This window comes from Xiphophorus hellerii, chromosome 10 (genome assembly GCF_003331165.1).
Source record: "Xiphophorus hellerii strain 12219 chromosome 10, Xiphophorus_hellerii-4.1, whole genome shotgun sequence".
NCBI lineage: Eukaryota > Metazoa > Chordata > Actinopteri > Cyprinodontiformes > Poeciliidae > Xiphophorus > Xiphophorus hellerii.
In genome coordinates, this window is record NC_045681.1 from 9,546,664 (window position 1) to 9,561,930 (window position 15,267).

Here is a 15,267-nt window from a genome sequence, read left to right on the forward strand (position 1 = left end):
GAGAATTTTTGTTAAATTACAAGAACAGTAATCATATTAGCAGAAAAAAAGTCTTAAGAGTTATTTTTAATGAGGACAAAAGCTCAGTGGTTCTATATTTCAAATAGACAATCATTTCAAAGTCCTCCTACTGATAATAATTTGATATTGTTGTGTTAAAAGATTTAGTATTTATATCAAGTATCATCTGTAAAATTTAAACATGACTTCACAAGATGCTCAACTTTCCACATTTTATTTTTTTTGTTGGAGTTCTCATAAAATTACGACTTTATTCTGGTAATATTCAGATTTTCCAAAAACCAAACATGTGACAAATCGATAAAATCGATTTATCGCCAAGCCCTAGGAAAATGTTTATATTTAGCTAAAGCCAACATGTGGGACTTTAAAATTGTGAGGTCAGACTCACCGCAGGCCCATATATCCACAGGCTTGCCGTAGGGATCCTTCCTCAACACCTCCGGGGAAAGATAACCTGGAGTTCCAGCAAATCCTGACCCAAAGAAAATTCAGAAATTGTGATCAGACACCAGTAAAATTATCACCTGGACTTTGTGTATTTGTATGAAATTTCCAAATGATAGCAACCTTTTTGTCTTCTTATGGAAGAACAGATGACAGAGGTGAATAGTAACTAGTTAAATTCACTTGAGTTATGTTTTGGAGAAGTTTCAGAACAGTATTTTTTACTTTTACTCAAGTAATATTAATATGAAATATAACTACTCTTACTTGAGTAAAGTTTCTGAAAACTCAACGCACTGAGAGTAACACTAAAATGCACCAAACAAGGACACACACCTAGAATTTAAGTAAAAGTGGGACCTCCTGTTTGCACACAAGCTATGTTATTCTAATATTTACTATCTGCTTAGCCTGATGTACCATTTGGAGATCAATAATATAAAGTAAACACTAAATATTGTCACCTAAAGCACCTATATACACACACACACACTACCTACTGTAAGTATTAGTTTCATAAGTTTTATTTTTAAAGATTTTATTTGCTAGAGTTTTCTTCTGAGTAAATTCAATATGTTGTAACAATTTATTTGTAGAATTTTTTCATTTCCATCTTTAAAATATAAGAATTTGTACATTCCTTTATATTTTTTCTGTTAGACATTTTTAAATACAGCATAAAATCAGGTATTATGATGAAATAATCAGTACTCAGGTCGCCTTTTAATGCATTTTATTTCTTAATGGAGCAATTTCTTGAATGGCTACGTGTTACTTTTTACATTAAAGTTGTGCTACTCTTACTGGAGTAAAATTTTTCTGATACTTTACCCTCTTCTCGTTTGGAGTCACAAGAAAATGCAGCATAATCAACTCATTTCTGCCAAACAGAAGCAGCTCAGCTGTCAGCCAAGATAAAATTACCCAAGCATAAACTACAAAGAGGAAGTGACTTTGCTTCTGAGAGCAGTGGGTGTGTCCTTTGCAGATTATCAGACTTATTTAGGAACAACTCAAACTATCCACTGCTAAAACGACATTCATGAGTTTCTGTGTGATTTCTTACCAAACCAAGCCTGCTGTTCTCCCTGCACCTCGATAGCGAGGCCAAAGTCTGCCAGCTTCACTGCAGCTCCCTTCATCTTACTGGCCAGCAACAGGTTCTCAGGCTGACACACACACACACACATATGGAGAAGCAGAATGTAGGACAAGAGATGAAGATAATTGCAGACACTCGTCAGTGGAGCTCTTTCTCAGAATATTTATTTTTGATGCGTTTGACACAGATTTTGCGGGGGTGGAGAAAAGGTGTGAGAAAGCCACAAAAAGAGAGAAGAAAGGGGAAAGGATGGGTAGTTAGCAATCTTCACAACACCTTATATGGGCATGGTTTGGTAGCCATGGAAACCACTCGGGAGGCATTTGGGCAGAGCTGCATGCTGCATGCTAAACGGAGAATGTACTTAGCGAGAGGCGGCATGTGTGGCAGCGTTTTAAAGGGCTGTAGTTTGGGCAGCGGGACATGAAGGAACGCAGGAAAAAGCCCACTCAGGATAAAAGGCTAACAAATCAGCCATGCAGCGCTCGAGGTAACAGCGTCACTCTGGGACACAGGAACTGCTCATCGAAGTCTGAGGCATGTTTTCGGTAGCGATGCACCAATCAATCCACCAGAGATTGTATGTTTCCCTCGAAAGGCTCTGCGCAGGTGAGACGCAGGTCAAATACTGAAAAATTGATTATATTCCTCGATTATTAAATGCGACAAAGCTAAAAACACACCGCCATTTTCAGCCTGTTAATACAACAACCAATAACATCTACTGTAACGCACATTTCCTTTACCTTATTAACAGTCAGATAAAAGTGGAACAGACATTAATTTGGCAACCCTCGCTTTGTAATTCCTTCACAGTCAAATAAAAATGACCAAATATTAAGAAAACTGCTAAACATGTTCTCTCTTTTAAGCAATGCTTGGTGGCACAGTGAGGATGTGGGGGAAAATCAGTAAACGTCAGAATTCAGCAAAACACGACTTGCAGACTCAAATTAGCAAAGTATGAAAATGTTCACAATGGCAGATGAAGATGAGAAATGGCAAACATTTTAAATAGGGAACCTGCAAGATGGATGGATGGACAGATGGAGAAATGGATGAAAGGGTGATAGATGGACAGATGGATGCACATACAGATGAGTGACTGGACAAACAAACTGATGCTTAGACAAATGGACAGATGGATGGATGGAAAACAAATGGACGGAGGATGAATAAATGAATGAATAGACAGACGGATGGAGGGATGATGGATGGAAAACAGATGAATGGGTGAAAAACAGACGGACGACAGACGGATGAGAAACAGACTGATGGACAGATGGATGAGAGAAGGATGCATGGACAGGAAACCGAGACAGAAAACAGGGATGGATAGAGAGAAAAGATGGTTAAAAGGATGGAGAAATGGGTGGATGGAATGGATGGATGATTGGACGGATGTCTCCTAAGCAACCAGCTGGGGGACGGAGGGTACTACTCTACCTCCATGTGACCAACTGAAACTGTTTGGTGCAACTTCACAAGTTCTCAAACTGTAAAAATCTGTAAAAATGAACATTTGAACCTGTGAAGAGATCATCTCTATGACTTAGAGAAACTCTCTTAGGAAAAAAAAAAATAGAGGTTGCATAGAAGCCGTCTTCCTGCATTGTAGGCCAATCAGAAACTGAGCCAATCAGCAATCTAGGTCAACTCAAGCCCCTCCCACGATGTTGCACGAGAGGCATGTCGTCACGCAGGTTGTCCTGGCAACTCCTGTGGCTATGCCCTAACCTCTTTGCTCATGGTAGAACTAAAAATGCATGCATGCATTGTTTGACTCCTCGTCTTTTTCCGTGCCAAAGGTGGGAGACGAACCCCTCCACGTGATCGTGACTCACCATCTCTGTGCTCAGCATGGCCGCACATGCATGAGCACATACGCGCAACTCCGGTCAAGGACAGAGAGGATGACAGATGTGACAACAGATAGAGAAACAGAGGGGAAAAAAATAAAACGGGAGGGGAACACAGGAGATGAGGGGAGAAAAAAAACAGGAATGGAAGAAAAACTGCAGAGAGAAAGAAACGGAGACTGAGAGCCATCTGTGTGTTGCCATGGCCACGAGCAGAGGTGTGTGTAAGAGAGTGTGCGTGGTCGTCTCACTCACCTTGAGGTCTCTGTGCACAATATCATGCTGGTGGATATGATTGACACTTTCCAAGATCTGACTAATGCAGTGGCTACAGAGAGGGAGACAGAAAAGAGGACAAACAGGGCAAAGTGTCAGCCACTGGCCTTCATCACAAAAACATGACGTTCGCTGCACATGATTTGTCTGTCGTGTGTTTTCGCCGGAGCCTGCGGGAATTTCGTGCCACTACAAAACTGCATTTCACTGCAACATCATCTAGAAATCACGAGGAAGAGCAGCCTCAAGAGAGACACTCGGGAGCGAAAGACGCATCTGCTGTGCATTTAAGGGCAGTTATGGCGTACATTTTTAGGAAGTTTGTAGCATCAGAAGTTAATCTAATTGATGCAAGTAACAATTATTTAAACAGTCCTTCTTTCAGGATGGAATAATAAACATTACACAGTACACAACTCTCAGATTAATTCACAAATGGTTAAAATTGTACATCAGACACATAATGTCCACTCCCTTTCATTAAACTTTCTAAAATTTGGCATGATTTTTGTGGGTTATTTGACGATTTGTTCATTTAAACTCATTTGTAATCAGATTTAAGCATACAGTGTAAACATTTTTAGTGTAAATGAGGTCAAGTCTTTTTTTTGAAAGGTTAATATAGACTAGTGCAGGGTGATGTGGAGAAAGATTGCTCAACATTTTTCTTTATTTAATGATTTAAATAATTATCACAACTGTTTCAGACCAACAATCCAATTTCTAAAATTTTATTTATTTTAATATTTTTCATATAAACTGAGTAAAAGAACAAATTAAACATGTGACACATGAACAACAACATTTAGTTTCAAAACTAAGCTCACATCACCTAAAACAAGTAAAACATGTTCCACTTTATCAGCAACAATGGTATAGCGACACATTTTGAAGTACTGTTCAAGAGTGAAAATGCTGCATATTTTAAAACAAGCTGTTTCACACAACTAGTTGCAATTTCTTCTCCATCTTGTAAAAAAACTAAAGTTTGCTGCCTGATAAGCCACATGCTGTGTCTTGAGCGTGTTTTTAAATTTATCAGGGTTATTGTCTTTGAACATTTTCTGTTTCTCAAAAGAATAAACTAATCATTTAATTTCCCATCACTAATATTAACCTTTGTGTGTCTACTCCAAAACCAGAACTGACAAGCATTTCTCAGCAGGAACAGTCAACTGTGTCCAATTTTCCAACCATGAAACCCAAACTGTTCACCTCGGATGAAAGGAAATAGGTTAGAATAATCAGGAGCTGCAGCCCTGGTTGAAACACTGAAATTATTTGGATTATCATCAAAAGGCCAGTCAGTGCCAGGAAGCCAACTACTTTAAATTTCTGTCTATTTATTCTGCTAAGGGTGATCAAATATTAAAGCAGCACAAAACACAATATCAAGGTCTGCAATAACAAATGCTACATTTGTGATAATATTAAACATCTTACCAAATGCAACAAGTTGTATAATTATTAGATGCTAAGAAACAAGTATGGCCTGCATAATTTTCCTTGAGCAATGCACATTTTTGGAGGTCAATATGTTAAAGCTCATTAAGGGCAGTTGGTTAATCAGAACTGATATTCAGCAACTGCATTGCAACTCTTCATGCAACTCTATCAAATATCCACTCAGAAGTTTTACTGATGGATACAAAAACATTTTCCTGAAGTGCAAATATTAGTGGGGTGTATTGGAGCTTGTATGTATAATTATGACCCAGTGGGGATTAGAGAAACTTCTGCTAAAAAAACAATGTGTATTGTCAGTAAATTATGAAATAAAGAAATAAAACATAATGTATGATTAAAGGCTCAAAATAAGTATGAAAGCTGTTGCCATTTTGAGTGAATGTGAACTTCTAAACGGAACTGTATTTAGTTTTTTTTAAGCTTAAAAAAACATATATTAAAGCAGAGAAAGCATTACATTAACCCAGTTTAACATACAGCAGCGTGGGGAGGCTGGTTGATTGTTAAAGAGGACATACATTTACAACAAATAGGTTAAAATCAGGACTTTCCCCAAAGATGAGCTCGAAGAGATGCAACCCGTTAAAGTTCAGCTCAAAAATCTGACAAATACTACATACCTGGACACCAAAATAAATAAATAATGTATGTCTGTGACCACTAAAATAGGGCTGGGACTAATGATTATGTAGGGAGTCGATTAAACTGTCAATATTTCCCCCAATTAGTCGAGAAGGAACATTTAAAACTCGGGTCTACCTTTATTCCGGTAATCAGTCCAGGCCTTATTTGAGTATTTAACAATTTTGAATTAGACCTAGAGCTGCACAATATCTCAACATTATTACTGCAATACTATTTAATATTCCAGAGACAAAAGAAAGTAAGATTAATATTTTCTTGACTCTTTTCAGTCATTCCAGTTTTCCCATTATCTTTTGAGAGCTCAAGGTGTACAACAAAGGTCAATAGAGACTAGCCAGTTGGTTAAATAACTAGAACTGCTTGAAATGAAACTTCATAATCCATTTTAATTATTGTTGTTTTGTCTGTTTATTTTTGGATGTTTATGTTTTCCAGTTTCAATGTTTTTAGAAATCAAAAGTTTTTTTAATCTTTGCCTGGGTGACCTTACATTATTTTTTCCCATTACAATCAAATTAGTTAAAAATTGTCTCAAAGTGACAATATTAGCATGTGCAATATAGTACACACCGATACTAGTTGATAATTCAGATTTAATATATTGTACAGATCTAATTAGAGTTGAAATACAATCAACATAGATTGGATTAGCTTTACCTTCTAATATCTCTCATTTATAGCTGATAACCAGGTTTTTCCACAGTAAAAATGATCGAAGATCAAAACAGATATATTATTCTCTAACTGGAAAATAGACAAAAAAATTATAATAAAAATTAATTTTCCCAAACGTTGGAGATATTAAACTAGGTTTAAAACGTTGCAGATTATTGTGATCAATGACCAAATAAATAATCAAAATTGATCCATTAAATCATTGTTACCGGCTTATTCTTGCCGCAATAAAACCGACAGAAATGGTGCAGCGTGAGAGAAGGGAGAAAGCTACATTACTGCACTTGTTGACAGGGAGGATGCATTTCCTGACAAGAATACAAGCCAACCAATTATGTGTGTGAGCACATCAAGACACAGCAGTGCATGTGTGTGGCAGTGATATGTTTTCACATGGCTACACTGTGCATTTCTGCCTGTATCTGCATAGATATTTACATTGGGTGGGGGGGGGGGGGGGGGGGGGGGGGGGGGGGGGTCTTACCTGGCATCAGCCTCACTGTAGTACTCCCTGGCTACAATGTCCTCAAAAAGCTCTCCGCCTGTCACGCTGAGGGACAGAAGAAAGAATTTGGAGAAAGAGAGAGTCGATGAGACAGGAAGGATAGAGAAAGGAGTTGTTAGCATACACAAACAAAGCGAGGTTATGTGCATGGATGAAATGTCAGCGTGTGCGTGCACAGAATATACTCACAGGTCAAAGACGAGGTAATGAAAGCCTTCCTCTGAAATGCTGTCATGAAGTCGCACTGCAAGAGAGAGGGGAGGATGTGAGAGCAGACAATAAAAACAGCGAGGAGATGAAAGAAATAAGGTTTTCTGCAGTGTTTGGTGGTTAAATCTAGATATAAATTAAAGAGAAAGAAACTGCAAAACCGAAACTCCTAAAGTACGTTTTCTTCATCTTAAGAGCTACAGAAGTTCAATCACTGGAGTGGAAATTTTGCCATCATGCAAACATGAAATGAGCTTTTCAAACTGCCTTTAACTGCCTAACATGTGAAACAAAAGTAGCAGCAGCCAAAGGAAATAGCTCTTGTTTTGAAACCAGCACAATGCTGTGAAACCTCAGCTTTACCCAAGTATGGGCAAGTTAGCACCTCCAACAAACATGGGTGTCATATATACTGTGCCCCCTGAGGCATTTCTTCTTTTTGCACATTTTCCTCACTCTTATGTTGCAGAGGAAACTAATCATTCAAACCAAGCTGCATCTGTGCTGGTTCTATATGGAAAAAGATAAACATATCCTGTTCTGATCTAAAGCAATTCTAGAACTGATTATAAATGATTATTATTAACATATCAGTCCCAAAATGACAATTTCTAAGGGGTTAGGACTCTAGTGACCCGCAGTGAGAGAAATTGTCCACCAACAGAGAAAAGATGTAACAATGGAAAACATTCACAGTGGTTGGCTAACAATTATTTAGATATGGTAATTATTCTTTATGAAAAGTTCTGATTTTGAAGACATCAAAATCCAGATAAATCTGACAGATCATTTCTCTCTTTATTGTGGCATTTAACAAGTAACTCTCATAATTCTGACCTTAAACAAGAGAAGTTTGGTTTGGTTTAACTTCAGACAGACAAAAACAAGGTGTTCATGTTTTGTTAAAAGGTGGCCATGTCTTGCTATTTGGTGTACATAAACTTCTCGTTTCAACCAAGGGTGCACCAATTTATCTATGATTTTCTTAATTTTGGGATCTTGGTGATCAGCCGATAATTGCATATGAAGCCGATCTAATCCACCGATCTAGTCCACCTCATCGAAGGTCTTAATATCAACCGCTGTCTTCTTCTGCTCTACTCTTAGACCGGCCCAGGTCATGTCTGCACATTTGCAGTTAACAATAGTCACCCTACTGTTGCCAATTCAGTGACTTTCTTGCTATATTTAGAAAACATTTCAGACAAAAAAAAATTGGTATCAGCCAAAATCGGAGTCAGCAGGTCTGGCTATTTAAAGGTTGGCAATCGGGGATTGGCCAGAAAACTGCAATCGGTGCACCCCTGGTTTCAACTGTACAACATTTTGTCCAAATAAGACATTAGTTGCTGATCCAATAATGATTGTAGTAATTAGTACTTATATTAAATGTCTGCTTTGTGGCTCCTTAAGCACAAACTAGAAAAATGAAAAGTGAACTAGACATTTAAAGTTTCATTTTCATAGTAAAGAGACTGTATTTTCTAATTGGTGACACAAATAACCCAGTTTGGTAAAGAGAACTGCATATTGCCACTGTGCTGCGGTCATGCAGCAACCTCAGCAGCCAAACCTGTCAAGTTAACTGAACAGCAGCATGGTGACAAATCAGGACGCTGTCCGACCGATAGCCTCAACGCCTGCTGAGATACAGCTTAGGTTCAGTGTCAGCAGACAAACAGTTATAGTTACGTAAAGTGCATATCAGTTGTATAATAAGATGAAGTAGGATGCCCCTGCAGCAAGAAACAAGTGTGACCGCTCTTCCCTCCTCCTCCCATCTGTTTCCTTCTCTTTGTGCTTTCGTGTCTCCATATGTCTCCTCTTTTGTACCCTCCTTTGTCTAAAGTTTGAACGTAGACGACGCAGAGATATGTCAAGAAAAGGAGAAAGGAAAAGGATGAGGGGGAAAAAAAATCTATAGAGACAAGACAGATAACAGGAAGATTAGGTGAGGGGTGAGCAAATGCCTGGGGGGGCGAGAGAGAAGTAGGACATGAGCAGAAGAGAAATAAGGAGAGCAGCGCTAAAGGTGGCATTGATTTTGTCCTTTCATTGTAGCTATCGCTATTGAACATCCCTATTAAAGCTGGACTCTGCATTATTTCTTAATCCTCAGTGCTGCTTTAAAAAGGCAATAAAAACGTTTGAAACCGAAACAATTATATAAATGTACAGCATGTAAAAATGATTAATGGCGATCACACTGAATAAGAAAAATAAATGTTAGCACGAGCAGCAGGACTCGGGTTTAATTTGATCTCAGTGATAATCTAGTCATATCTATTCAGCTAATTTCAAAGTAGCTTTTAATTTTCTAACAGTTTCAATCGGTGACAAATGGTGTAAAGGATGTTGTGCAGGTGAGGAAACATACATGCACTCAAATATGTCAACAAAACAGAACAAACGTTGACAAAACAACACAATCGCACCCCAATGGTTCACAAATAGAAATACACAAGGTGGATTTAAACAAAGACAATTATACAATCATTTTTAATAATGTGCTGCTGAATTTTTGCTTTAATTGACCATACAAATGTGCGATTTTCATGGTGAACTTAAACACTCCAACTTCCTCCAGGAGTTACTTTTTCAGAAATTCTGAATAGAAGTAAATAAAAATCCTTGAACCATTTTGTGTGATTTACAAATGGTAGCTTCTGTAATTCATGGTTAGTTCAATGACCTGCTTGGAAAAAAAACCATTTGTTCCTCAAACATTTATCATATCATCAACTTTTTTACATTTTGCCACATCATGTTATCTAAACTCACAGTATTTATCCTAATTTTCTAAATAAAAATTTTAAACGTTCACTGGGGTTGAATAATATTAGGAAAGGAGGTGATATGCTATTATGTAGGATAATTTGCTGTAGCAATATTACTTACTGTAAACAATAGTAATATCTTTCCAGCTACCAGAATAAATAAAAAAATACTGTGTCCCTCCTGAAAGAAATATTTATTGAAAGCCTGAATGTACAGAACTTAAATAACTAGCTCACAAGATAAATTTGTAATATATTGTGCTGTCCTGGTATTACCTCTCTTTACTCTGATACCCCTAAAGAAAGTGAAGTCAACCAGTTAGTAATAAACACTTTTATGTGAAGAACTAAGAGGTTTGTTAGAGAACAAATAGCATCAGGAAGACCAGAAACACATGAAGCAGGTCAGGGATAAAGTTGAGAAATTATCTAAGGCAGCATTAAGTTATATATATCCCAAGCTTTGAACATCTTAGAGGACTCTTCAACTCATAATTTGAAAAAGTAAAGATTACGGTACAAATACAAACCTGCCAAGAGGATTGGGGTAACTATGGAGGAGCTGCAGAGATACACAGCTTTCAGGAGTTAAAACACTAAATGTTCACTCCACAAATCTGGTCTTCAAGGAATAGTGGCAAGAAGAAAGTTGAAAGTCAAAAGATATGTTTATAGTTTTCCACAAGGGACAGATATGTGGATGAGCTTTAGTCAACTGAGACTAACTAAACATTTTGAGCAACATCTAATCCACTTGAAATAAGTGAAAAGCAAAAAAAAAAAAAAAAAGAAGTATGAGGTGATTATTTTTCAGCTGGCACCAACCAACGCAACAAGTAGCTTCTCATTTCTCAGATGAAGTGATGCTCCCATCATGCCCAGGGTCTATTGTAGCCGAGCTATAATATCCAGCTGATGACCTGAATATACTGAATGACGAGGTTATTCCATCAACGGCTGGTTTCTTCCCAAAGGGCACGCCCACATTCAAAGATGACAATACCAGGATTCATCGGGCTCAAATTATGAACGAGTGGTTCAGGGAGAGTGAGATTTTTTTCACACCTCTGTCACCACAGAGTCCAGATATTTAACCATATTGAGAGTTTTGGGATGTTTTGAAGGAGGTCAGACTCTTTTTTTTTTTACCAAGATTTTGAAAAACTTATTGCAACTGGATGGAAAAAAATATTGTGACGTTGCAGAAGCTTATCGAAACAAACGCAGTGAATGCCTTAATCAAAGCTAATGGCAGTCTGAAATATTAGTGTGTGACATTAATGGTGGAGGTGGCTTTTTTTTTTGCAACGTTATAATGGTAAAAGACAAGTACACCATTAAAAAAAACTGCATTCTTTACTTAACTTTTAATTTCTGTATGTTCTGTATTTGTATTTTATGTTTTTGTAAGGACCCCGTTTAAAAGGAGATGCTACATCTCAGGGGGTTATTCTCAAAATAAATAAATTAATTAATACATTTGGAAATTCTTTATTCATGAAGAAGAAAATAAAAAGAAACTTAATCCACGTCTGCTTATCTGCACAGAAACTTACCAATGTTGGGGTGTTTCAAAAGACGGCAGATACGAGCCTCTCTCTCAAGCTTCTGGTGGTCTGAGGGAAAACAAGAAATAAAGAACAAGTCAGAACAAGATGGAAAAAAGAAAAACAATAAAAAAATGTTTAAAACAAAAGTAACCTCAGAGAAACGTATACATGTTTAGTAAGCAGTAAAAAGCTAATTTTCACTATTTTACATAACCATTTTGACAGTTTTATGAACTTATTGAAAAAAAAAAACGATTCAAATTTTAGATTACAAGAGGTGCACTCTCCTAGCAGCATATTCTCACAACGTTAATGGAAACTGTAAACAAAAAAAGGAAAAAAGAAGAAGAAATGATGCTTGGCTGCACAGTCAACTTTAGTTACTGCTCACAGCAGAGGGAGAGACGGACCAGAGACAAAACCACAGGCCAGAACCAAGACAATCCCATTAATCATGTGTATAGAGGATGTACAGAATGAATAATAAATAATATAATAATGTCACTTGAAGAAGCTGTTATTTATGGAGAAAAACATGTCACCCATTAATTGTCTTCTGCCTATCTGAGATTGAGTCTTGGGGGTAACCAGAAGTGAAACCTAGACACCCCAATCCAAGAAACACTCTCCAACTTCCCAAGGTATTAGTATGTAGTTCCTAAGAGAGCCATGCCTGGAAACATTTACCAATAGCACCCCAATAAAATATCTAAAATCTAATTTCATAATCATTATTGAAGGTTGGAAAATGGTCAGTAAACCAAGACCTTTAATTTTCACACCTGATGGACTCGGTTCTGAGACCAAAATTGCAACATTTGTTACATTTTCAGCTGGTGCAGTTCGCTTTCACACTACGCTGCGTCAAACAATCCAAACCCTTTGAAAAACCTGTTCCCCATTCGCCTGTGTTGGCGCTGCACCAGTATCTAATGAAGGAAACATCACAAAAACCTCTGAAGAAGACATGAGGGCAATTTCCTGTTTTACGAAATGCAAACAAAAATGGAGTTAGTGGTTCTCATATTTCTGTTTGGCAACAGATCATGAGCCTTTTCTCACTGTAGCGTTAGACTTACACGTTTGCTTTGGTTGTATTTACCCAAAATGCCCTGCTCTAAAGTTTGACTCCAGATTTTGGAGTGGACTCCAGTCCTACATACACGGTAGCGGTGGTGGTGGGAGTTTGCCCTACAATCGGTGTATCACCGGTTCGATTCCTGGTCTGCCCACATTCATCAGTTGTGTCCCTAGGCAAGACCCTTCACGCTTCGTGAAAAAATTACAACCTCACTTCTGTCAGATTGCCCCAGGGCAGCTATAGCTACAATCCAGTAGCTTGCCATCATCAGCTTGTGAATGTGCCCTTTGAGATTTCAATTGTAGATATACTGGGAGTTATAATTAAAATTATTATTATTACTACTACATTTGAAGCACACTACAGTTTACTTCAAATGAACCAAGACCAAGGTTTTTAGGCGGATCAGAGTTCACTTTTTTGGTTCGCATCAGAGTTTGATTGCACATTTTCACCTGCCCAAATGAACTGGACTTTCTAGTCAAACAAGAGTTCAAGTAAAGCGGAGTAAACAGGGATGGTGTGAATGCACCCTTATCCACAGCAAGTCTGAACAGTGCCCAGATTATGACCAACCCAGCTCCAATCAAATCCATCTAACCTTTCCTCGCCTAGACTCAACGCTCACTTGTGAACAAGAACACTTAAAACTCCCACCTTGAAGCACAAACTAACCCTCAACCCAGAGTTAGCAATCTACCGGTTGGAAATCAACTGGCTAAAATTGGCCTTGGTAGGTCATCAGATTATTCCAGAAAACACAGATCAGAAATCTGCAACAAAATCTTTGATCGGTGTACCCTCTAGTCGTAAAATAAGCCTCTGTGTTGAAGAAGATGTGAGCATTTCCATTTCTATGTACACATATACAGAAGGGGTTCCTATGAAACCCATTAGACAAACTCTGCTGTATTTACTCCTCAGGCTGGGAGAAGATCCTCACAAGAAAAACACTCAGTTCATGTCCAGACCTACATCCTTGTTTGAGGATTTAACCAAATCCCACAGCAGCTCTAAGAGAGTGTGTGTTTTAGAGTTGTTGGTTTGTAAATCAGCCGACACTCCTCAACCGGCTAATCTCTATGGGATGCAGAAACCGCAAAAACAAAACCCCAGTGAAGAAGGAGCTGAGGTCATGAGTCAGGTGGCGCAAGTGTGAGGAGGACGCACTATAAGTCGATGTGTGTAGATGTGCGTGTTTTATCACTGTGGTTAAGCCAACTAACTCCACACAGCTCCATGGCGATTACATGACACAGAGGCCGGCTGGCTAAGATTTGCATTCATTTCCCCAGAGCAGCAGCAACCCCAGATAAAATTCACATACTGCAGCAAAACCATCACCCATCACTTATCTTACCGCCCGTGCACACGGGGTGGTAAACACTTCTCAACTTGTTGATAAAGCGAGTTTAAAGTTGAAGACAGGAGTTCCAAGTACGATCTTCAAGTACCTTCAACTAACCTTCCTGTAGGTGTGTATTTCCCTCAACTGTGAGGAAGCGACTGAATGACAGAGAGACCTGAACCACCTCCTAATTACACTGGTGACGCAGGATGGAGAGACAGGCAGAGAAAGAGATAGAGAGAGGATTACGTGGAGTGTCCATTTGCTGGAAGAGGATCACAGTTCTCCTGTGCGTGCGCGCGCATTTGTAAAACTGTCTACCACAGTGCAGTGTCACTGCAGCACTAATTCATTCAATCTTCTTATTTGTTGGTGTGTGAGAAAGAGAGAGAGAAAGAGGGTGGTAAAGGAAGGCAGGAAAGAGGGCTGGAGGGTAATTACTGGCACTTCCTGCTGCTCTCTAATTGGCCATCTGCTTTGCCACAGGGCAGGCCCAAAGCCGTCTTACATTAGCTGCGAAGGATGGAGAGTACCCCACATAGTCGCACACATGCATATACACCCCTTTATCAGCCACATAAAGTTGACAGTTCAACTGAAGGCTCGTGAATTCAGCTCAGTCTGTTTTGGGTGAGTTTGATCCAAGCTGTTAGGACGAGGAAATGCTGTCAAAACAGCTGAGGAAACTCGATGCTAATAATGTGGCAGTCATTCGGGGATGAGGTTTGGCATTCTCTCTAAAAATAGCTGCATGGGTCCTGATTTGCCTAAACAAAAATACATGCATCTACGTTCGATTTGTGTGCACCAGGTTTAAGAGAAGTACTGCTTCAAGATGCTAACATTAAAGACAGAAGAAAAATCATTACAATCCAAAATATATCCACTCAACAAAACTTTTATTTTTATTGGTGATGCACCAATTGATTGTCTCAATTATAGCATCAAAACTGTAAATCTGTTAACGCCTAAAAATTTTAATTCTACATCTCACCTCGTTACTCTTCTTGTCAGGCTTGATTTCTGAGTCTTGTTACATTTGTAAACCTTGCTGAAGGCTAGTTTCACAAACCATTCCTCATCACTCCCCCACCCACAAAGCTGGCTTGCCTAAATGAAAGTCAGGCGATGTGGGTCTGTGACGACCTCGCCTAACGAGTCAGTGGTGTAACAGAGGCAGGCTGAATTTTTATGCCATGAAATCGTGCATTCATCAGTTTATCCTACAAAAGAAAGTGTCTAGTATCAGGCACAATTTGTAGAATCTCTGCTGACACTATTAATAAACACTAAGGACCTAATGG

The 15,267-nt window shown here is 38.5% G+C and overlaps 1 protein-coding gene across 21 annotated transcripts in view; it reads right to left on the reverse strand.

The window, feature by feature from the left end:
- The window catches only part of LOC116727229 (calcium/calmodulin-dependent protein kinase type II subunit gamma), a 59,858-nt gene that overhangs the window by 31,078 nt on the left and 13,513 nt on the right, over positions 1-15,267 (reverse strand). For all 21 annotated transcript variants that reach the window (XM_032574518.1, XM_032574521.1, XM_032574520.1 and 18 more), the window contains exons 3-8: positions 11,541-11,600; positions 7,187-7,241; positions 6,977-7,042; positions 3,685-3,757; positions 1,535-1,637; positions 413-496 (exon numbers count right to left, since the gene is read on the reverse strand). In XM_032574518.1, coding sequence (XP_032430409.1) covers positions 413-496; positions 1,535-1,637; positions 3,685-3,757; positions 6,977-7,042; positions 7,187-7,241; positions 11,541-11,600 — 441 coding nt within the window. The remainder of the gene's footprint in view (positions 1-412; positions 497-1,534; positions 1,638-3,684; positions 3,758-6,976; positions 7,043-7,186; positions 7,242-11,540; positions 11,601-15,267) is intronic.